At 42.7% G+C, this 25478-nt stretch overlaps 1 protein-coding gene across 1 annotated transcript in view; it reads left to right on the top strand.

Moving 5' to 3' along the window:
- Positions 1-25478, top strand: part of PDGFRL (platelet derived growth factor receptor like) — a 218645-nt gene that overhangs the window by 176330 nt on the left and 16837 nt on the right. The window contains exons 4-5 of the mRNA XM_073608040.1: positions 448-741; positions 1718-1857. Coding sequence (XP_073464141.1) covers positions 448-741; positions 1718-1857 — 434 coding nt within the window. The remainder of the gene's footprint in view (positions 1-447; positions 742-1717; positions 1858-25478) is intronic.

Below are 25478 nucleotides of genomic sequence, written 5' to 3'. Positions count from 1 at the left end.
CGGAAGTGGTTAAAGTAACAGTGTCATATCGTAAAAAATTGCCTGGTCATTAAGGGGGTAAAACCTTCCGGGGCTGAAGTGGTTAATGTCCTTCATACATTTGTGGTTTTTAAAAGCAGCAGTATGATCATAGTAAGGCCATGCCACTGCTTTCAAATTTGGCACCTTACAGTGGCACCTATTTCTGAGTCCCTTTTGTTGTTCCCAGTAGATGTTAACCTCCCAAGGCTCACGGAATTTTAGTTTTTGACCTCCAACTTTCAGTCACTCTAGTGGTTACCTTCATTGGGCAAACTCAAAACTGGCCACTTTGCTGATAACACTCAGCTTGTGTAAGGACAATTCCACAGATGAGACTGAATGAGCCTGATACAGAACAGTGCACTCAGTTACCAATGATGATGTAAACTTATATGTTCTTAACAAATGTCATTTCTTTTTCCACAGATAAAGGGGAACTATTTGTGCCATCTTCCAGTTACTTTGAGATTGTCTACCTGCACCCAGATAAACCAGCCATCATTCCATGCCGAGTGACCACTGCGTCTGCCAAAGTAACCCTACACAGGGAGTTCCCAGCTGAGGAAATCAAGGCTGATGGCACAGAGATTACCTATGATGTGAAAAAAGGTTTTGTGTACCAACATCCCACTGTCAACCAAAGTGGAGTGGTTTACTGCCGAGCAGAGGCACGGGGGGCACCACAAATATCTATCAAATACCAGCTACTTTATGTAGAAGGTGAAGAAATTGCATGACTGTTTAAACTACCATTGATGTGGTTACCTGATTCTTTCTAAAGAAGACCTTCACCCAATCTTTTCATCTTATTTAAAGAAAAAATTAAAATAGGGGATGATATGTGCAATACTATGCTAACTTTTGTGGTTGTGTACTTGTTCCAACTTACATACAAATTCAACTTAAGAACAAACCTACAGAACCTATCTTGTTTGTAACCCAGGGTCTGCCTATACTTATAACATACAAGTATGTAAGCATGGAAATACAAATCTGTTATTATTATTATTATACAGGATTTATATAGCGCTTTACAACATGAGAGCAGATAGTAGCTATAATACAATTCAATACAGGAGGAATCAGAGGGTCCTGCTCGTTAGAGTTTAAATCTAGGAGGGATTATTAAAATTTGTATTTAAACAAATACATGTTGAAATCACTAAAAGATGAACTTTGGGCAATCAGTCAAATGCACTGTGGAAAACATATTTTGAAAAGGTGTTACCTGCTAAGCATTTCAGCTCTTATTGCTGCATATTTCTGGTGCCCAGGATGTGCTAGAGCTGTGTACATTTGCCCACAGACATGAATGGGTGAAGGTAGCTGTATTCAACTATGTGTCGCCATGAAAAAAACAACATAGTGCATATGCACAGGTGTAATGTCCTAAATGCAAACTACCTCCAGGACATTATGTCTTTGCGCGTGTGTTACGCTAATAACAGAGCATAACTGCTTACAGCCGCCTTCACCTATTCATGTCTATGGGCAGCTGTATACAGCACCAGAACTTCCAGGGCACCAAAAATATGCAGCCTGTTTACACCACATGGGAAAATGTGCCCATGTACATGAAGACTAATAGTAATGTTATTTTGTTTAATGGTAAGATATTTTTTTTTAATTATGGTAATGTGCAATGCTTAAGATGATTACAAATGTAGCTTTTCTTTATTATGTGTTTTGTGTTTAGTTCCAAGTGGTCCACCCTCTGCAACTATTACTTCCTCTGCCAACAAGGTTCATAGCGGAGGGGACTTCAGCATCTACTGCACCGTCCTAGGAGAGCCCAATGTAGAAGTAGAATTCACATGGATCTACCCAGGACAAGAAGTAAGGTTACAATTGTACATTTACATGATTGGAAGCTGAATTTAGCTTAGTGGCCCAAATTCTTCAATAATAAATGATTGGGAAAAAATAAAACCATGTATGACTATAAGCATGAGGTTAGATTTTTGGGGGTATAAGTAGAAAAATGCTGTCCTTTCCGTATATATATATTTTTTTTTAGTCTGGAACCCACATTTTCAGCAAGTTAGTATTCTGGGAGGTTCAAGGCTAAAATTATATGTCCCTAATATATTAAGCCCTTCATGACGTTGTGTAAAACAAATCCAAACACCTGAACACAATTTTGCAACTTTACAAATAAATACTAAAGCGCTTATGGATATAAAGTATAAATACGTGCAAATATACAGTGTATATATAATTGGTTAGAAAGTGCAAAGTGATTGTAAATATCTGTGTTACTCCTCTATTCACATGTGCTTCCACATGCACCCTCTATTTAAATTGAATTAAATACTAAGATAAAATAAAATCAAATAAAATCCACATACAAAAAGATCCTCGTGTGTAAAAGCTGCACCTTTGGTAAGTGCTCTAAAATCACTTGCTAAAAATTATGCATATAAGGTTAAAGGTGCGCTTAAATACTCTGAAATCTCGTGCTGAGTTATAAATATTAAAATAATAAGTGGGTTATAACGTGCTGAAAATGAAATAAATACATACATGTACTTAAAATTGCTTAATTAGTGACAAATAATTCCACAGAACAATCTTGCAGTGTTCTTAAAAAATGACAAGTCCATTTGTTGGGTATGCATATGAGTATGGAGTACAATCAGCTGCAACTCGGGTTAAATGAATACCCCCCTTGCCAATAGAGTTCCACATGTAGTTGCACTCTCAATCGGCTCCCTTTTATACTGAAGATCCGCTGTTTGTTGCCTTCAATATTATATCTCAATCATGCAATATAAACAGGAAAAAATTCATTGCGCAATATGCTTTATGCTATTAATTGAAAGAAACTGAGTACACTGACATTTGAATAAACCAGTATAGGCGCATAGAGCAGTCAGCTAATCCACCGATACTTTCCTCCTCGCGCTGTAATCCACCGATACCTTCCTCCTCTCGCTGTACTGCGAGTGACACTTTCGCACTATGGATGACGTCACTAGGCTCCTCCCGACGCGTTGCGTCACATGTCACGTGACTTTATGATAAATCCTCCACTAATCCTCCACTGCCTTGATTTGCGGTTAGAATCCTGAGAAATACTCAGTGCTTTAAAATGTGGGGAAACCTGACCCTTTTCCTGCACTCTACAAATACCACACTCTGGGGTTGATTAACTAAAACTGAAGCGTGCAAAATCTGCATGGTAGCCAATTAGCTTCTAACTGTTCTAACTGCAGCTTGTTCAATTAAGCTTTGATCAAAAAAAAAAAACTGGAAGCTGATTGGTTTCTGTGTGTATAAGTTTTCTCAGGAAGTCAAAACCTACAGGGAATTATCTGTCAGGTTGGAGGGCAAGTGCAGAAAGGAAAAAGGGATTAATGTGCTTGCTAGTGACTCTGCCTATTATAACAGATTCACTTTTACCTAACACTAAAATATACAGTGCCTTGAAAAAGTATTCACACCCCTTGAAATTTTCCACATTTTGCCTTTTACAACCAAAAGTGTAAATGTATTTTATTGGGACTTTATGTGATAGACCAACACAAAGTGGCATATAATTGTGAAGTGGAAGGAAAATGATAAATGGTTTTCAAATTTTTTACAAATAAATATCTGAAAAGTGTGGTGTGCATTTGTATTCAGCCCCCCTGAGTCAATACTTTGTAGAACCTCCTTTCGCTGCATTTACAGCTGCAAGTCTTTTTGGGGATGTCTCTACCAGCTTTGCACATCTAGAGAGTGAAATTGTTGCCCATTCTTCTTTGCAAAATAGCTCAAGCTCTGTCATATTGGGTGGACAGCATCTGTGAATAGCATAGTCTTGCCACAGATTCTCAATTGGATTTAGGTCTGGAATTTGACTGGGTCATTCTAACACATGAATATGCTTTGTTCTAAACTATTCCATTGTAGCTCTGGCTGTATGTTTAGGGTCTTTGTCCTGCTGGAAAGTAACTCTCCTCCCCAGTCTCAAGTCTTTTGCAGACTCTAATAGGTTTTCTTCTAAGATTGCCCTGTATTTGGCTCCATCCATCTTCTTATCCGGCTTTCCTGTCCCTGCTGTAGACGAGCATCCCCACAACATGATGCTGCCACCACCAGGTTTCACGCTGGGGATGTTGTGTTCAGGGTGATGTGCAGTGTTAGTTTTCTGCCACCGATAGTGTTTTGCTTTTAGGCCAAAAAGTTAAATTTTGGTCTCATTTCACCAGAGCACCTTCTTCCACATGTTTTCTGTGTCCCCCACATGGCATCTCGCAAACTGAAAACATGACTTTCCTACGGCTTTTTTTTCAACAATGGCTTCTTGCCACTCTTCCATAAAGGCCAGACTTGATGATAGTTGTCCTGTAGACAGATTCTCCCACCTGGGCTGTGGATTTCTGCAGCTTCTCCAGAGTTACCATGGGCCTCTTGGCTGCTCCTCTGATTAATGCTCTCCTTGCCCAGCCTGTCAGTTTAGGTGGACGCCCATGTCTTGGTAGGTTTGCAGTTGTGCCATATTTCCATTTTCGGATGATGAATTGAACAGTGCTCCGTGAGATGTTCAAAGCTTAGGATTTTTTTTATAACCTAACCCTGCTTTAAGCTACTCCACAACTTTACTGGCGTGTTCCCTGGCCTTCATGATGCTGTTTGTTCACTAAGGTTCTCTAACAGACCTCTAAAGGGCTTCACAGAACAGCTGTATTTATACTGAAATTAAATTACACACAGGTGGACTCTTATTACTAATTAGGTGACTTCTGAAGGCAATTGGTCCCACTCGATTTTAGTTAGGGGTATCAGAGTAAAGGGAGCTGAATACAAATGCACGTCACACTTTTCAGATATTTATTTGTAAAAAATTTGGAAAACCATTTATCATTTTCCTTCCACTTCACAATTATGTGCCACTTTGTGTTGGTCCATCACATAAAATTCCAATAAAATACATTTACTTTTTGGTTGTAACATGAAAAATTTCAAGGGTGTTAAAAATGTTTTAAGGCACTGTAAGTTTTGTGTGAACTGACCCGCTCAGAAACCATGTATGATTGGCCTATGTCCCGTAAGAAACCAGTCCTAACATTCGCTGTTCTGCTTGTCATATCATTACTTTGTCCAAAGAACTATAACATTACAACATAAACAGGCAAAACAAGTTGAAACAAAGCATGATGCAGTTTTCCTGGCATTACAATACATTAAATCAAATGATAAAAACACACACCCAGAGGAATTCTCTCATTCATGACATTCCATGTATTGTGCTTTGACCTCTTGTGATACATCTTCCTTTCAAAAACTGAGACAATTGTGTTCCTGCTGCACATGGAAATCTGGGTGGGATTGTGTGAGATCCACTATGTACTGTTGATATTGGCAGTAATAATAATGCTGATCATGACTTCTGGTTTCATAATAAAGCTGAATGTGACCTAATCCTTTTCTGGTCAGTAAGAATGTTTCTCTACACCACAATGCTCAGCCTTTCCTTGCAGATAAAAAAAATGCCAGGTGTATTTATAAGGCAGCACAAAGAGCAATGATGCTGTGTACAGGCTGTAAATAGGGATGGGCAAACGGTTCGGCCCGAGCATATGTTCAGGCCGAACTTTCGGTGTTCAGTCATTCGGTGAACAGCCAAACGGGTTGTTCGACTGTTTGTTCAGCCCCCCCAACCGGCTGAACAGTGCATTGCAAGCCCTGATTGGCTGAAGCAGTGAAAGCTTCAGTCAATCAGAACACAGAGCACTGTCAGAGTCATGACTGGACACTGTCATCATGACTTTATCCAATCATGGCTCATTCCCACCCCACAGTATAAAAGTATTCTTTCAATGGCAGCTATTTTCAGTGTGATTTTGGCGTGGAGAGGGATAGAACAGAGCTCTGTTCAGTGCTATTAGTTAGTGTGCTATACTGTGCTATTTTGCTTCAATTGTCAGTGTAGAATATTAGTTTAGGTGTCCGTTTATGAAGCACTTCGGAGGAGTGAAGCGATCTACAAACACTTCAAACAGTGGAGAACGGCCCGATACTGGAATCTTGTGAGACTTTACGAGATTACAGCACCAGAAATTCACAGAAACACTGAGATGTCAGTTTATTACGCAGTGATAAATTATCACCACTCAGTACACTGACAGACAGCGTGGTTAATGTTAATAAAATAACGAGTCCCCCTACATTATATATATATATATATATATATATATATATATATATATATATATATACACACACACATACATTATATATACATGTATATATATATATATATATATACACACACACATACATTATATATACATGTATATATACATACACACATTTTATATATATATAAATAAATATATATATAATACACAGGGCTTTTTTTCTCAGAGAAAAGGTGCAGGAACTCAACCATGCCCACCACACTCACATACCTGCCAAATGGCATCACATAGTAGCTCTTCCCTCTGCATACAACCCCTCCCTCCACTGCCCTCATCTTCCCTCCCTCCTTAAAAGGTCCACCATCTGTCATATGTCTTACCTTTGCTCCAATATTAAACGGAAGCGCCTATCTGGCTGTAGTACCTCCCAGCATACTATACTACAGTCACTTGTAAGTGAGATCAATCAGTAGGAGTTTCAACAACTGATCACCAGGGAAAATATGGAGACCATCTAGGGTGCACCTGTTCTGTATCTCCTTGCCCCTGTCCGGCACTCAGTGACATCTGCACAGGAGATCTGACCTGTGAGAGCTACTGGGAGATAAGCTATCACTTGTAAATGCAGAAGCTGGACTTCAGTGTTACCAAGCCAGAGGTGAGCCAGAGGTGGTGGAACTAAGTTCCCCCTAGTTCCTGCTGAAAAGAAAAAAAAAAATTATATATATATATATATATATATATATATATATATATATATACACACATAAATATGATAGGGGGACATGGTTACAGTGTTGGGGGGTCTGAACGAGGTAGAAGGAATTTAAAAATCTTCCTCCTTCCTCCTCAGATTCCCCAGGATTCTCTCTTCACTCCCCGATTTTCCACCTCTGAGCTGGTGAATCTGGGAGTGTAAATTCCGACACAGATCACCAGTGAAGCACTGAGATCGCAGCTTCATAAACTGAGCGTTTCTGCGTCAGTCAGTGAGGATTCTCTGTGTGGGGAGATCACCCCCGAGTTTCATAAACTGTTTATGGACTGTCATCAGTGGCGATTCTGGGGATCACCGCTCTTCACTACTTCATAAACGGACACCATAGTGTCAATCTAGGGATAGTGTGAGTGTAGTGAGGAGGACCATCATTCAGCTTTGCATAGTGTGCAGCTAGAGTAGGGACAGCTCAGATAGTTTCACTGTAGTGTAGTGAGACCATGTCATTCATACATACATTAGTGTAGAGTAGGGACAGCTCAGATAGTTTCAGTGTAGTGTAGTGAGACCATGTCAATAATCTTTACATTAGTGTATAGCTAATGTAGGGACAGTTCAGATAGCGTCAGTGTAGTGACAGTTGAACACCGTCTATTTGATTGCATTACTGCCAGTTTAACGCCATTTACTTATGTGTGTGTAATGCCACGTACACACGAGCGGACTTTCCGGCAGACTAGGTCCGACGGGATTAGTGCGGAGAACAATCCGATAGTGTGTGGGCTAGTCCGATAGCTTTTCGGGATAAAAATCCGACGGACCTAAAAATAGAAAATGTTTCAAATCTGTCTGACGGACTCAAAGTCCAACGGACTAAAATTGGGAAAACTGTTTGACTGTGTGCTGGTCTGACGGACCAAATCCGATGCAAGGGAAGCTATTGAACTTCCTTTTTTAGTCCCGTTTACGTCATCATGTTCAAACCGAACAGACTTATGAACGGACTTAGTCCTATCGTGTGTGGCCAAGTCCGTTGGTTCGGAAAGTCTGTCGGACCTAGTCAGAAAGTCTGTCAGGAAGACCGTCGGACCTAGTCCGCTAGAAAGTCCGCTCGTGTGTACACGGCATTACTGCCAGTTTAACGCCATATAGTTTTGTGTGCATTACTGCCAGTTTAATGCCATATCGTTTTGTGTGCGTTACTGCCAGTTTAACGCCATATAGTTTTGCGCGTTTTACTGCCAGTTTAACACCATATAGTTTTGTGCGCGTTACTGCCAGTTTAACTCCATATAGTTCTGTGTGCGTTACTGCCAGTTTAACGCCATATAGTTTTGTGTGCATTACTGCCAGTTTAACGCCATATCGTTTTGTGTGCGTTACTGCCAGTTTAACGCCATATAGTTTTGCGCGTTTTACTGCCAGTTTAACACCATATAGTTTTGCACGAGTTACTGCCAGTTTAACTCCATATAGTTCTGTGTGCGTTACTGCCAGTTTAACGCCATATAGTTTTTCGTGCGTTACTGCCAGTTTAACGCCATATAGTTTTGCGTGCGTTACTGCCAGATCAACACCATATAGTTCTGTGTGCGTTACTGCCAGTTTAATGCCATATAGTTCTGTGTGCATTACTGCCAGTTTAACGCCATATCGTTTTGTGTGCATTACTGCCAGTTTAACGCCATATAGTTTTGTGTGCATTACTGCCAGTTTAACGCCATATCGTTTTGTGTGCATTACTGCCAGTTTAACGCCATATCGTTTTGTGTGCGTTACTGCCAGTTTAACGCCATATAGTTTTGCGAGTTTTACTGCCAGTTTAACACCATATAGTTTTGCACGCGTTACTGCCAGTTTAACTCCATATAGTTCTGTGTGCGTTACTGCCAGTTTAACGCCATATAGTTTTGTGTGCGTTACTGCCAGTTTAACGCCATATAGTTTTGTGTGCGTTACTGCCAGTTTAACACCATATAGTTTTGCGTGCGTTACTGCCAGATCAACACCATATAGTTCTGTGTGCGTTACTGCCAGTTTAATGCCATATAGTTCTGTGTGCATTATTGCCAGTTTAACGCCATATCATTTTGTCTGCGTTACTGCCAGTTTAACGCCATCTAGTTCTATGTGTCACTGTACGTTTGGCGCATTATATTGCAGTATATTATAGTGTATCCGTGGAGTGTGTCTATGTAGTGTGAATGCTCAAACTAAAATGCACCAAATACCTCTTTACATTGATTAAAGTGCATCTACGTACAGATTTCATCCTCTTCTTTACATTTGCTTATAAGCACCGCCCCCTCCCTCCCAATAATGTCTGGGAGGACAAGGAGAGGCAGACGTTCCCTTGGCATTGTAAGGGGGCCAGCAACAAATGTGTCCACAGACAAAGGTAGACGTGGTGGTCAGTCCTCAGGCAGGGCATCATTTCCTCTGTTTAGTGAGTGTGCAGTCCCCTGCAGTTGCCAGAGTGAATAAACCTGCCTCCTTGTCCACATCTATTCCTGCCATAGCCCCAACATCAGCCATTGAGGAGTCAGCTGAGTTATTTGACCACAGCGTCAACCACTTGCGCCTTGATGATGCCCAGCCATTACTGGATTCAGATGTTGATTCTGAGGTTGAGGATGACAGGAACATGAGCCTAGAGAGAGGGAGGAACACTGGTAGACAAACTGGCATTCATGTTCCCCAAGCTGCAGCATATTGCCAAGTTGTCTCCAGTGGTAATGATGAAGATGGAGGAGATGCGACTTGGGTGCCAGATAGAGCAGAGGTGGAAACTGAAGGTGAGGCGGCACAACCCCAAGGAGGCCGACATCGAGAAAGAGTAGAGAGCAGTCACCCTATTCCATCATATTCTGCAGCTGTTATCTCCCAGCCCACTCCCCAAAGCTCAGCTGTCTGTGCCTTTTTCAGCACATCTGCAGCAGATTGCACTGTTACTATTTGCAAACTGTGTCTCAGGCACATCAAACGTGGCAAAAACACCAACCATTTGGGTACCATATGCTTAACAAGGCATTTAACGTCTAACCACTCAGGCCGTTGGCAAGAGCACCTAAAACCCACTTCAGTCTGCCCCTGCGATACCGAGTCATTACCTTTCAGCAGCCTCCACTGACAGGGATGATGGTATAGCACAGGGTGTCCCAGGTCCTAGCAGCCCATATGCCAGCAGCACACCACCAGCTGTAGACTGTAGCTGGCAAATTTCCTTGCCCCATCTGCTGCAGCAGGAAAAAAACAGTCCCTGCCACCCACATGCCCAGTGTCTGAATGCAAGCTTGTCAAAGCTGTTGGCTCTCCAACTTATGCCTTTCAGCCTGGTGGATTCTGCCCCCTTCCGTGAATTTGCACAATGTGCTGTACCACAATGGCAGGTTCCCAGTCGCTACTACTTTTCATGTAAGGTCATTCCATCTCTACCATCACATGGAAGGGAATGATCTAGCATCGTTGGGCAAGGCAGTCAGCCGTAAAGTCCACCTTACTGCTGACACGTGGTCCAGTAAGCATGGGCAGGGACAATATATTTCGTTCACAGCACACTGGGTAACGCTGCTTGCAACTCGAAAGGATGCAGGACAGGGCTTGGTGCTGCAGCTTGTTGTGCCCCACATCTCCATACAGCTGGTGGTGATGATGCCAGACCTTTGAGCTCTACCCCCTCCTCCTCCGCCACCTCCATGCCCTCCTCTGCAGAATTGTCCTATTAACATCAGCGTTCAAAGGTCTATTCCCAGAGTCAGGTTAAAAGGTGCCATGCAGTGCTTCAGCTGGTGTGTTGAGGGGACAGGAACCACACCAGAGCAGAGATTGTTGCAGCTCTGCAGGGACAGGCCCAGAGGTGATTCACACCACGCCAGCTGGAGCCAGTAATGGTGGTGTCCGACAATGGCTCAAACCTCCTGTCCACCCTTAGACAGGGAAAGTTGACACATGTGCCATGCCTGGCACATGTCCTCAATTTGGTGGTGCAGCTTTTCCTAAGTACGTACCCAGGGTTGCAAGATGTACGAAAGCAGGCCAGAAGAGTCTGTAGCCATTTCAGGCGGTCATACACAGCCAGTGCTCGGTTGGCTGAAATTCAGCAGGAATTCCACTTGCCCATAAACCGCCTGATTTGTGACATGCCCACCAGGTGGAACTCAACTTTGGGCATGCTGCAGCAGCTATACATGCAGCAGAGGGCCGTCAACGAGTACCTGTGTCAGTATGGCACGACGTCAGGCCTTGGCTTTTTTTTTTCCCCATGCCAATGGCTGATCATTAAGGATGCATACACTGTATTGTCACCATTTGAGGAGGCCACAAGGATGGTGAGCAGTGACGGCGCATGCATCAGTGACACAATCCCTGTTGTGTTCCTGCTGTAGCAGACGCTGCGTGGCATTATGGACAGGGCACTGGAGGCAGAGCAGCACGAGGAAGAGGAGGACTTCCTTTCCTCTCAAGGCCCACTTTATCCAGACACCATCATTCCTATGTCACAGAACACACAGGAGGAAAGAGGGGAGGAGGATGAGGAGGAGGATTCTGGCACTTTCATAGGCTTTGAAGAAGAGGAAGACATGATTCAATCTGTAAGCGATGGCTTTCCAACCCCAGGACCCTTGGGAGTAGTACGTGGCTGGGAGGAGGAAGTTCCATATGCTGTCATCCTGAGTGACCCAGAGGAGTCTGCTTCTCAAGCCTCTGCAAATTTGAGGCACATGGGCAACCTCATGCTTCAAAGCCTGCAAAAGGACCCAAGAATACGTGGCATAAACGAGAAGGATGATTACTGGTTGGCAACCCTTCTTGACCACCATTATAAGGGGAAGGTCTCAGAACTCATCCCGTCCCCACAGAGAGTGCAGAAGATAAAATCTCTTGAGGACACGTTAAAGAGGATTTTATTGAACATTTTTCCTGACTCCAGAAGGTTACAGTGTCATGGAAAACGTCATTTTGAGTCTTCTGTTGGTCAAGAGAGGAGCGTTGGAGAAGGCGTCCGCCTAAGTGAGGCATTTCGAAATTTTTTTAGTCCTCACCGCCCAGGGCTGTCAGCTTCCACATCCCATCGGCAGCATCTGCATCACATGGTGGACGATTACCTCGGGGCCAAAACAGAGATGGAGAGCTTTTCAGCTGACGATACACTGACTTACTGGGTCATGAGAATAGACCATTGGCCAGAACTTGCCCAGTATGCTATTGAGTTGTTGGGCTGCCCTGCATCCAGCGTGCTTTCAGAACGGCATTCAGTGCTGCAGGAGGTTTCACTACTGATCATAGAACGCGTCTGTCCACTGACTCCGTGGACCGTTTGACTTTTATAAAAATGAATCAGTCCTGGATTACCAGCTATGAAGCCCCTGATGCCGATGTCACTGATTAAGTCCATTTGGGATGTGGAATCTCTGCAGGACTTCAAGACTGCCTAGCTTTGAGGGTGTTCAATCACTTAATCTGGAAGAATGTTTTTGGTATAGGTTTCATGGGCACAATTAACACCCATAGACCAATTTTTCAGCACCTGTTTGACAGGTGCATATCATTGCAATTCTTGCTTTCATCAAGAGTACCTCTATAGGGTTACGGTGGGAAGGCACCCCCGACACCCAAAGAGTAATTTTTCTGCCCTTGTTTGACAGGTGCATATCATTGCAATTTTTTACAGCAAGGCAAATTCTTGCTTTCATCAAGATTACCTCTATAGGGTTACGGCGGGAAGGCGCCACCAACACCCAAAGACCAATTTTTCTGCATCTGTTACATCTATACAAAGCCAAAGTGACACCAGAATGTATCCAAAAAATCTCTAATCTTGTTCACAGTGCACTACATTGTGGCCTCATCATACACACTGGCTCCCCAGCTGTTGCTGAGCAAAATAAAGGCAGCTTACAGGGAAAATGTCTTTTTTTTTTTTTGGCTTTATAAATGCAATTATTGCTGCAGCAGATTCTAGACATGGTACAGATCTTCCACTTTACAGGTAGACTAAGGGGACTCCCCAGGCACTATATTGGAAGGAATTTTTCATTTTTATGCTTTCACATTAAAAAAAAAAATAAAAAATTACTGCTCATTTGAAAATGACGTTTTTCACAAACTTTTTTTTTATTGATACATGTCCCGCAGGGCAGGACCCGGTCCCCTATAACCATTGTATGCCCAATTACTTGCATATAAGCCTTCAAAATGGGCACTTTTGATTTTTGACGTTTGTGTCCCATTCACTTTTAATGGGGTTCGTTATTCGGGTCTGAATTTTTGCGGTGTTCGGAAGTTCTGGTGCGAACCGAACAGGGGTCCATTCGGCCCATCCCTAGCTGTAACCCTCAGCAATTCATTTTTACTCATAGCAGGATCATTGGAATAAGATTATCGAATAAGCTGTCTGAAGTTGCTGATAATGGCAATGGGCTTGCTACTTTACACTAATTATTGTGAGCCCAGCTAGTCTGTACATATGACCTTTAGGTGCTCAAAGACGTACAATGACTGTTGTACATACTGGGCAATTTTGGTTCAGGCATTGGTATGGGTGACTTCCTGTTCAAACAGTCTTAACCCAGACTGAATTCTTTCATGCAGTAGTTATTGTACTCTTGAAAGTAAGCTAGTATCAAGTTTTATTAAAAAGAATGTACAACCAGACAGGGTACGATGAAGTGGACGTAAAGACCTGGTGTCCAACCTATGGCCCTTTGATGTTCGTAGTGTGGCTCTTTGGCAGTAGTCAGTAGTGGGAGCGATGACTTGGTAAAGGTGCTAGCACTGATCTTTTGCAGTCTCGTGTAACATGTCCTCAGTCTCGAAATGTCTCCAACAACATAACTCCGTTATTCTCCAATTGCTCCAGTAGCATAGGTGTACGTTTATTAAACTGAGAAGTTTCTTCTCAGTTCAGGTCTCAGCAGTTCTCAGAAGAAAATTATATCCTCTGCAGCCTGTTTATGAAGCGGAGAACTTCAGTTCTCAGAGGCAGAACAGAGGAGATGTTTTTCCTCTGAAAACGGACGAGATCAGTGTAAAAGGGGGTGGGTTGCCTGTAATCTCATGTAGCAGAATCTCTAACCTCTTCCAGTCTAATGAAAACCTTTGAGGCCACAGACCGTTGACATCCTTCAATACGTAGTAGGTTGTGAGACATAGTGGGTGCAAAGGTGGTAAAAGTCATTGGGCACCAGACACTTCTTGGATGCAAAAGAGGTTTTATTTATTTTAACAGTCCTTTTATATTTTGCAAGGGAAAGAGGGTTGGGGCCAGGACACTCTTAAGTAGTTCCAATTTCAATAGGCAGACTCCAGGCTTCAATAGGAGGACAGCCACACAAGGAAAGGCCCCAGCAAGGTGCCACTTCTGCACGTACAGGTTTGCTGTCCCCTATGGCTACAGTACTTAACAGTTCCTAATTCAAACGAAACACTTCTCTCAGCTTTACTAAAACTATAACTTGTAGTTCTTCAGCCCCTTCAGCTCCTAGTCTCTCACTGGGCTCTCTGAGTCACTGACTCTGAATCCCATGAGCTCTTCAAGGATTTTGCGATGGTGTCTCCCTCAAGCGTCACCCATGCTTCCCTGCTAGGTCCCAGGCTTGTCACTTCGGATGCCTTCAAGCTTCAACCCTGCTGACCGGCTCGGTCCCTAGCTTGACACACAAGGCTGCTCTGCAAGCATCATCTCCGCTGGTTGGGTCCCTGACTTGATCACCACCTGAAGTTTCCCGATTCTCCACCGTGCCCGTTCAGTGAGAATACTGCTCTGGTACTCGCTTCCGTTACTCACTGTGGTCCCTGGTAAAGGTGGTTGGTCCCTTAGTAGCGACAGCTTCCCTTCTACCTCTGACCACGACAGGTTCTCCGTCAGGCAGAACCGTCACTTTTGGTTGGACTGGAAGCCGCAGTCCCAACCCTGCGCTGCCCTCTTACTTCTGAATAGGCCCTCACACAGCCCGACAGCCAGATGCCCCCCCGGGTTAGGCCCAATCTTCGGCCTAGCAGCCCGGGGCAGACGACACAAGTCCACCCAGATGGCAGTCCGGGTGGCACAGAATATAGATCACCTGACTCCACCCAAATATATAGGCTCTCCCAACAGGCCAAGGGATTAAAAAAAAACCCCTGCCCTTTGGCTGAAATACCCCATATACCCATAACCTGACCTTGAGTTGTTCTTCTCATATCTAGTACCACCAAGTGCCCAGCCACCTAGTGTTAGAAGAGAAAAGTACAAGGCCAAACTTAGGGAGAAATCAATGGATCTCTAACAATTTAACTATGGTAGCCAGCCCTGACAAGCAATTTGATGAGGAGCTCCCTGACTAAACCCCAGGGCGCTACACTCGCGAGATTTAAAAAGTGAAATCAAAGTTTAAAAGAACATGTAACAACATGTACAGACACATGATAACTAAATAAATATATATATATATATATATATATATATATATATACACACACACTTACATATATGGTATATATATTGTTTATAATAATTTTTAACCCACTGGTGCTGATATATAGGAAGAAAGAAGCCTTCTTCTAATTGCACCAGGCCGTTTGTGACAGAACGGTTGTGTGCTGTGATGAGAAGCCGAGAACATGTTCTCTGCCCCTCATCTCAGCTACATAAACCGGAACACACCAGAGATTAGCCCCTTCACTGCAACCTTGTGGTGCTCTCAGTTGCTCAGCACAGAAAATGGTTGCAGCAGCATGTGGTCCGTACAGATGCTTCCATTCTGCAGACTGGTAGCATAATAGAGCTCCCTTTCTCCAGGAGCCCAGTTCACTGTTCACTGTCCCCTTGCTCTGTTGCATCAGCCAAACACCATTCTCCAGACCCGGCCAAGATGGCTGCCCCCTGCACTGGAGACACTTCATAGATGAACTTAGTAGTTGGATCTGAAGTGGTCCTGAAAGATGGTTGCAGCACTTCTGCGGTAATGAATATTCAATTTAACCCTGTCCAGACTGCAGAAAGATACAGCTGCAAAAAGGGAAGAAGCTTTACAGCAGTTATCGGCTACAGTCCAGCTTACATATTGAATGAATATTATATGTGGATCTTTGGTGACCTCAGGGGCTGCATTTGATTCCCCCTATACTTCATAAGTTGACAACAACTAACTTAAAGGCACCAAATGCTCTTCAATAACCTGGCGGGAAAGACAGTAGTGCCTTCTCAACATATAAAGTAGTTGTATCTGACTTCCATCATAAATCAAAAAAACAGGTTGGTGGGTGAAGCCATGAGTTTATTTCTGTTTGCTTTGAGACCATATACAGTGAGGGAAAAAAGTATTTGATCCCCTGCTGATTATGTTTGTTTGCCCACTTACAAAGAAATGATCAGTCTATAATTTTAATGGTAGGTTTATTTTAACAGTGAGAAAAAGAATAACAAAAAAATCCAGAAAAACACATTTCAAAAAAGTTATCAATTGATTTGATTTGATTGATGGTCAGGGGTGGGTAGTGGGGTTCCCCAGGGTTCTGTGCTGGGACCAATCCTATTTAATTTGTTCATAAACGACCTGGAGAATGGGATAAACAGTTCAATCTCTGTATTTTCAGATGATACTAAGCTAAGCAGGGCAATAACTTCTCCGCAGGATGTGGAAACCTTGCAAAAAGATCTGAACAAATTAATGGGGTGGGCAACTACATGGCAAATGAGGTTCAATGTAGAAAAATGTAAAATAATGCATTTGGGTGGCAAAAATATGAATGCAATCTATACACTGGGGGAATCTAGGATGGAAAAGGACCTGGGGGTCCTAGTAGATGATAGGCTCAGTAATGGCATGCAATGCCAAGCTACTGCTAACAAAGCAAACAGAATATTGGCATGCATTGAAATGGGGATCAACTCCAGAGATAAAACGATAATTCCCCCACTCTACAAGACTCTGGTCCGGCCGCACCTAGAGTATGCTGTCCAGTTCTGGGCACCAGTCCTCAGGAAGGGTGTACTGGAAATGGAGCGAGTACAAAGAAGGGCAACAAAGCTAATAAAGGGTCTGGAGGATCTTAGTTATGAGGAAAGGTTGCGAGCACTGAACTTATTCTCTCTGGAGAAGAGACGCTTGAGAGGGGATATGATTTCAATATACAAATACCGTACTGGTGACCCTACAATAGAAATAAAACTTTTTCGCAGAAGAGAGTTTAACAAGACTCGTGGCCACTCATTAAAATTAGAAGAAAAGAGGTTTAACCTTAAACTACGTAGAGGGTTCTTTACTGTAAGAGCGGCAAGGATGTGGAATTCCCTTCCACAGGCAGTGGTCTCAGCGGGGAGCATCGATAACTTCAATAAACTATTAGATAAGCACCTGAATGACCATAACATACAGGGATATACAATGTAATACTGACAAATAATCACACATAGGTTGGACTTGATGGACTTGTGTCTTTTTTCTTTTTTTTTATATAATAGAGAATATATATATATATATATATCTATATATATATATAGATATATATATATATATATATACACACACCTTTTTATTTTTTTTTTTTTCAAATATAACTTTTATTAACACCCACAACGGGCAAAGTCAGGTCGGTACAACAGAAAAAATAAACAATATAACATATGGATTACAACTACAATATAAACCCGTCTGTTTATGTCTACAATAGAGTTCAGTATAGTTGTTTTAGGGCCAGTCCCCAACCGGCACCGCCCTTTGTTGTCTACTGAGAGACATATATAGAAGGGATTCAGGTTAAAAAAAAAAAAAAAACCCAACTACGCTCGTTTCTTTTTTTTTTTTCCTGTTTCTAATCGATTAACAAAGAAAACAAGACCAGACAAACAGACAAACAAACAAAACAAGACCAAACAAAACAAAACACAAAAAAAAAAAAAATTCAAGCCGAGAGGGATGGCCAAGGTGTGTAAAGAATAGCATTCATACATGAGTCTCCTATCTACGGAGGGCTATTCCCTCCGTAGAATTTATGAACTGTTTCCAACCACTCCAAGTCATGAAGTACTTGTCTTGTTGGTTTCGCTCAGCCGCCAGCAAGTCCTCCATTCTACTAATGTCTATCACTTTACGTAGCCAGTCGGCTGCCGTTGGTGATGATTGTTTTTTCCAGTAAAGTGGAATGCAGGACTTTGCAGCATTAAGAAGATGCCCCAGAATTGATTCTTGATAGCATTTGGCAGGAATATTAGAGACATGAAATAAGAAAAATGCCGGATCACCAGGTATCTTATATTCCGTGAACTTTTGAGACACTTCCCGGACTGTCGTCCAGAAGTTAGTCAGTTTGGGGCATGACCAGAATATGTGGAGTAGTGTACCTCTGTCCCCCAAGCATCTCCAACAGATATCAGTGGTATCAGGGTAGTATTGGTGCAAAAGATAAGGGGTATAATACCATCTCGTCAGTAATTTGTAGTTAGATTCTTGTGTTTTTGTACAGATTGATGTCTTCCACGCTAATCTAAATATATTCTGGGTTTGTGCCGGTGTGAATTTCCGTTGTAGGTCCTGTTCCCATTTTTCCAAGAACGACGAATGTGATAGAGTTGTCGGATAATTCAGCATGGTGTATATTTTAGATAGGACCCGCGTTATATTGCCTTCATCAGAGCAATATTCTTCAAATCTCGTCAGGGAGCGGGTGAAATTACGTGGATTAGGTATTGTATCCAGAAAGTGTCGTAGCTGAAGTGCTGGCCAGAGGGTCAATTTGAAGGGACCCTCCTCCGTCATTAGTTCCTTGATGGAAGGCCATCTGCCATTCACTAAAAAGTGGGATGCTTGAGTTATGCCCGTCCGGCGTAGTTTGCCGAACGTGTGAAGGCAGAGGCCGGGAGAGAATTGTGGATTCCCTAAAATAGGAAATAAAGGAGAGTCCGAAGAAGAAAGAGAGTATTGTTTACTAGCTACCGATCCTATACGGAGCGTCGTCCCTATTAGTGGATGACTTTTCAATGGTGGTTGGAGATGGTCATAGCACCACAGGGCCTTTGAGAGTGGGATACATGTTTGGGCCTGTTCTATCAAAGCCCATAGTTTAGATCGACTATGACGGCACCAATCTACAATTCTACCTATGTGGATTGCCTGATAGTATGCTCGGATATCTGGGAAAGCTAGTCCCCCATGTTGTTTAGGTAGGGTCATTAAATGAAAAGAAAATCGTGGCTTCTTATACGCCCACACAAATTTGATAAAAAGTGCGTTAACTTGTTTAAGATAGGATATGGGGATTCTAATTGGTAGGGCTTGGAGCAGATACAGAAATTTCGGTAGAATACTCATTTTTAATAGGCTAATTCTGCCAAACCACGAATACAGGCCCCTGTTCCAAGTCTCTAAAAGCATACGGGTTTTTGACAACAGTGATGGGAAGTTCATTTCAAATATGCGAGACGTCTCAGTCGGGATATAAGTGCCTAGGTATTGCATAGCTGTCGCTGTCCATTTGAATTTAAAACTAGACTTGAATGTAGACAGCATAGAGAGGGGTATCCCTATCCCCATAGCTTCTGATTTATGGAAATTAATTTCCAAATTGGATAGACGTCCATAGGTCTCAAACTCACATAGTAGGTTGGGGAGGGAGATAGCAGGATTTGTCAATGAAAAGAGCATATCATCCGCATAGGCCGAGATTTTGTACTGATCACCTCCGACACTTATGCCCTGGATGTCCGGGTTCCGACTAATTCTATTTAGAAATGGTTCTAAGCACAGAACAAATAGCACGGGGGAAAGCGGACATCCCTGTCTGGTGCCATTTAATATAGGAAAGGGATCCGAAAGGACCCCATTTACCTTAACCTGAGCCGTAGGTTGTGAGTAAATTGTAGTAATCCATTGAATAATCGTATCTCCTAGGCCCAGATATCGAAGAACCGTAAACATATATTGCCAATTCACCCGATCGAATGCTTTTTCCGCGTCTGTGCTGAGGAATACACATGGTGTGTGGGAAGTTTTAGCCACATGTAGCAAATTTAAGACTTTAGTCGTATTGTCCCTTGCTTCTCTAGTAGGAACAAAGCCTACTTAATCTAAATGCACCAAATCTGGTAAATGAATTGCTAAACGAGTCGCCAGAATTTTAGTAAACAATTTAATATCCGAGTTTAGAAGGGAGATTGGCCTATAACTGCCACATAGAGTCGGGTCCTTGCCTTCCTTCGGAATAACGGATATATATGCTTTTGACATATCTCTAGGGAGAGTCTCGTCGTTGCCCAAGCCATTAAACAGGTCTACCATAAAGGGTCCTAATATAGGAAGCAGGGTTCTGTAGTATTGCAGGGTAAGACCGTCTGGACCGGGGGCCTTTCCTGGTTTTGTAGAGTTTACTGCTGATGTCAGTTCCTCTAAACGTATTGGTTTGTCTAGTTCCATTTTAATTTCAGGGGTAATAGTAGGTATCTGAGCTGATTGCACATATTCATCTATCAATGTTTGGGGGTTTGTAACAGATGGTATTTTATAAAGAGATGCGTAGAAGTCTCGAAAAGCCTTCGAAATTTCCATTGGCAAAGCTATTTTCTGATCTTTTGAGGACATAATATGTGGTATGTATGATTGGAGTCTTTGTTCCTTAGTTAACTTAGCTAATATTTTCCCACATTTATCCCCATATGCGTAACTGGTTTTCCTGCATTTCTGCAATGCCGCCTTAGCTCTGTATTGTAGAAGGTTGTTGATTTGTGTCCGAATTTCGACTAGTTCTCGTTCTATTACCTGAGAGGGTATGTTTTTGTGTTTAGATTCTGTAGCTTGAAGTTTGGTCAGGAGCAGATTTAATTGTCGTTCCTTGTCTCTTTTAATTCTAGAGCCGTGTTTAATAAAAATGCCTCGTATAACTGTCTTATGAGCCTCCCATACTATGCCTGGGTTACTGTCAGGAGTTTGATTTGTCTGAAAGTATAGAGGCAATTCTTTGGTAATTTCTGATACTACTTCTGGGATTTGCAAGAGGCTTTCATTCAATTTCCACATGCGAGTTGCATGTGAAGCCACCTGTGATAAGGCATATGTCATTGATATAGGGGCATGGTCGGACCACGTGATCGAACCAATAGAGGTTTCACGAACAGCATGCAACTGGGCGTGGGGGATTAAAAAAAAGTCAATTCTCGAATACACCTTGTGGGGTGGAGAATAAAATGAGTAGTCCCTCTCACCCGAATGCTGAAGGCGCCACACATCGATGAGTTGGGCATTATGTATAGCCTGATTAATCCGTTTATGGGAGCTTATAGAAACTGATGATTTCCCTGATGATGTATCTACTTGGGGGGTCAGGGGGACATTAAAATCCCCTCCCAAGATCAGTGGGCCTTCCATGAAGTCCATTAGTTTGACCAATATTCGACGGATAAAGATATCCTGGTGATCGTTAGGCGCATAAATCGTTGCTAGAGTCACCCGTACTCCGCCCAGAAGCCCTTTTATAAACGCAAAACGTCCCCCTTCATCTAACAGAGATTCACTGCATACCCATGAAAACTTACTAGATAGGAGAATAGATACCCCTCTGGCTTTAGCAAATTTATTAGTGGCATGGTATATTTCAGGAAGAAATCTGTTCTTTAGTACAGGTACCTTATTCGCTCTAAAATGAGTCTCCTGTATGAATGCTATATCAGTTTTAGAGGCCTTCAGGTCGTGTAGCAACATTTTCCGTTTCTCTGGGGTATTTAGTCCCTTGGCATTGAGTGAAAGCACCTTAAGGCCATCCATCTCAAAAAAAAAAAAAAAAAAAAAAATCCAAAGAGAAATGGAGCGGGGGACGGAAACAATCCGTTCCACACGCCACTCTACTTCAAACCACTAAATTGGTAAACACCAAATAATAAGTCACATCTACTCCCCCAACTGAATTGGGGGGCTTGTGTGACGACCTATGTGGGGAAGTGTGTAGGACAAACTCCGTGAGAGCGTCCCATATCCCCCCCCACCCCTATCCTTCCCACCCCACCTCTATCCTTATAGGAATATATATTCAAAGCGTTTGCTAAGCTTAAACCAAAGACATCACCATTTTACCACCCGTATTTCGGGTAGTGGTACTTAATAACAATAATCTCAGAGTAATATTAATATTAACCGGAGTGGTCTGCAGCCCCCCCCAGCCCGACACCCCCCAAAAACAAGGTGGGGCCTGTCTGACCGGGGGGGGGGAGCAGACCCCCCCCCCGGATTCCCCCTGTCCTCCATGTCTTCCTGTGCATGAAATGCCCCCGCCCCGTGTTGGGGGCCCCCATATCCCTGATAAGTACCTCTCCCAGTGAATTGGGTTAGCTTTAAGATAATTTACTTGTTCTCTCCAAGAGATGATTTAGACCCGGTTTCTTAATCCATAGCTCACCACCAGAAATCGACTCAACCCGGGGCATCGAATCATAAGGAACATTTTATCATTCCAGTGTCGCTACCTCAGTATTCCCCGCCTCGACCCCCCCCACCTCATCTCAACTAAGGGAATAGCGAAAACTCCTCTCTGAGATTTTCGATTCCACGTCTCCAAGCATCTCATCCTCCGCAGTAAGAGAGGGCACACTGCTCAGCTGGGGCTGATACCCTCTATCACACTGGAGAGCTTATTCAGTAGAGGGGAACCCAGAGCCATTTCCCTCTTAAGCATCTCATACATTCATCATTCATAATCATGGTAGGCCTAGATGCAGCTAGGCGGGGAACACTGAGGCAACTGGTATATCTATCGAGCAATGGCCCTCATACAACCCCTACATTCCCTGGGAGAGGTTATATACATATTCTCAATATATAATAGTTCCCTTTAGTGTAAATACCCTTAAGTAAATATAACACTTTAATAGGAAATAAGTCAAACAATAATAAACAGCAATTATTCCAGCATTGAAGCACTAAATCATATAGGCCTATCCCTTAATCGACCCTAGGTCTCAATCCTGGAAGGAAATTCAAATAAACCCCCCCCCCCCTCTCCCCCCAGGGAAAGAAAAAGAGGGGAAAAAAAAGGGGAGAGAGAGGGATAAAAAAAAAAATACTACTCAGGGTCATTGCAATAAGTTCTCAATAACTAGATAGTCAGAGAGAGGTTACTAACAAGAAAGCACCAGACAAGGTAACAAATATGGTCATCATACATATTTCATAACATATATCATACATATATCCATGTGTCTATTTATCCAAGGTGCTTCCCAGGAGTTCCACTTGGGGCATTTACCAGGAGCAATTAGTGGGGATTCCCCACAGAGGGAGAGGAGAAAAAAAAAAAAAAAAAGGAGGAGGGGGTAATACAATTGCTAACCACAGGGAGAGAAAAAAAAAAAAAAAAGGGAAAAGGAACCCGCAGAATGACAATACTAATATTGTTCAACAGCCAATATTGTAAAGTTCACATGAGTCCAAAACAAAAAAAAAAAAAATGTATAATCGTCTTATCCGGTGTTGTACTATTGCTGTACTGCTACTCGGTTTTCCTTTTTTAACATGATTAGGGACTCCCTCATTCCCTCACTATATCACGGTGCCGTTGAAAACCGAGCGGCCCAAGCGGTGCATCGGTTGTGGAATGGACTGCAGCCAGTCTGGCATTTGGATCGGCTCGGTGTCCATAAAAACAAAAAAAGCCGGCAGATCGCCTGGTGTATGGAGAATAAAAGTTTTTTTGTCTCTCCTAAATATAACTGAAAGGGGAAATCCCCATCTATATGTAGCTCCCTGGCAGCGGGCTATATCCAGGACTGGTCGTAACAGTCCTCTTCTGTAAAGCGTTGCTCTTGATAAGTCAGGCATAATTTTAATTGATGCACCCTTGTATTCCACTGCACCTACTTCCCAGGCCTTACGGGCGATGGTTTCTTTTTGAGTGAAACGGTGTACTCTACATATGACGTCTCGTGGCCGTTTAGGGTCTAACTGCTTTGGACCCGTTGCTCTATGTATCCGATCTAACTCTAGGTCTACAGGGATAACCTCACCTGTCAACTGTCGGAAGATCGCAATTGCCTTCGCTGTCAGGTCTTCCATGCCCGTGACCTCTGGCAGTCCTCGTAGCCGTAAGTTATTGCGTCGGCTCCTGTCTTCTATTTCTTCCAAACGGAGCTGCATGGATGCTGATGTCTGTATGTGGGTGTCCTGCAGCGTCTCTAAGTTGGTAAGTCGTTGCTGCAGCCCTTCAAGTGATGCCTCACCGGTGTTCATACGGGACGACAGGACTTGCACGTCCCGTCTCACTTCAGCAAAGTCCCTTCGGTGTTGCCTTTTTTCAACCTCACCTACTATGTAACTATGATTTGCATTTTAATGAGTGAAATATGTTTATTTGGCCCCTTCGCAAAACATGACTTAGGTCAGACATTTCTTGTAGTTTGTCACCAGGCATGCACACATCTCCTCTTTGCAGATCGTTTCCAGCTCATTAAGGTTTTGAAGCTGACATTTTGTAACTCGAACCTTCAGCTCCCTCCACATACAGTATTTTCTATGGGATTAAGATCTGGAGACTGGCTAGGCCACTCCAGGACCTTAATGTGCTTCTTCTTGAGCCACTCCTTTTTTGCAGCTGCCCTGGCCGTGTGTTTTGGGTCATTGTCATGCTGGAATACCCATCCATGACCCATTTTCAATGCCTTGGCTGAGGGAAGGAGGTGGACCCGTCCATTGTCCCTTTGATGCAGTGAAGTTGTCCTGTCCCCTTAGCAGAAAAACACCCATTCCAGCCTTGTGTAGGTCTACAATCTTGTCCCTGACATCCATGGACAGCTCTTTGGTCTTGGCCATGGTGGAGAGATTGGAATCTGATTGACTGATTGCTTCTGTGGCCAGGTGTCCAGTGCGCCTAATCTCAGCTCGTTACCTGTATAGAAGACACTTGGAAGCCAGAAATCTTGCTGATTGATAGCGTATCAAATACTTAATTCACTCATTAAAATGCAAATCAATTTATAACTTTTTTGAAATGCATTTTTCTGGATATTTTTGTTATTAGTCTGTCTCTCACTGGTAAAATAAACCTACTATTAACATTATAGACTGATCTTTTCTTTGTGAGTGGGCAAACATACAAAATCAGCAGGGGATCAAATACTTTTTTTCCCCCTCATTGTATGCATCTAGAATCACCACTTGACTGCACAGATAAATCCTAATATTTTTGAATTATTTATTCCAATTGTGCCATTTACCTGATCACTGCAGCACCTAGCAATTATTAAGAAGTTTAGCCTGTGTAGAGTAAGATGGTGATCACTTTCACTGGGCTGATCTTTCAATGATCTTTTCAATCTTTCCCAAAAGTGTTATTTTAATTTTAAGTGGTGCTTGATGGGCTGGAAAAAAGCTGCTTAAAGTAACACATTAAACACCACGTTTTAACACACATTTCTGTGCGTTCATGCGCGTTGGCTTTAATATATTCGATTGGTCATAACATTTCTTTATTATGGCCATTAGAATGTATTAACGTGCAAACCCACCTAAATAGATCTAGCTTTATGTGCATTCTTGCATTTTTTTGCTGCTCAAACACTCTTCTTCTGAACGCGCTGTTGATTTTTTTTTTTCAGCCTGTAAACTCCCATGTGTGCATGGACACATATAGAACAATATACAGGTGCGTTTACAGGC

The sequence above is a fragment of the Aquarana catesbeiana genome, linkage group LG01 (assembly GCF_042186555.1).
Source record: "Aquarana catesbeiana isolate 2022-GZ linkage group LG01, ASM4218655v1, whole genome shotgun sequence".
Lineage (NCBI taxonomy): Eukaryota > Metazoa > Chordata > Amphibia > Anura > Ranidae > Aquarana > Aquarana catesbeiana.
The sequence above is the reverse complement of the archived record's forward strand: the minus strand, read 5'-3'. Positions and strand labels throughout refer to the sequence as shown.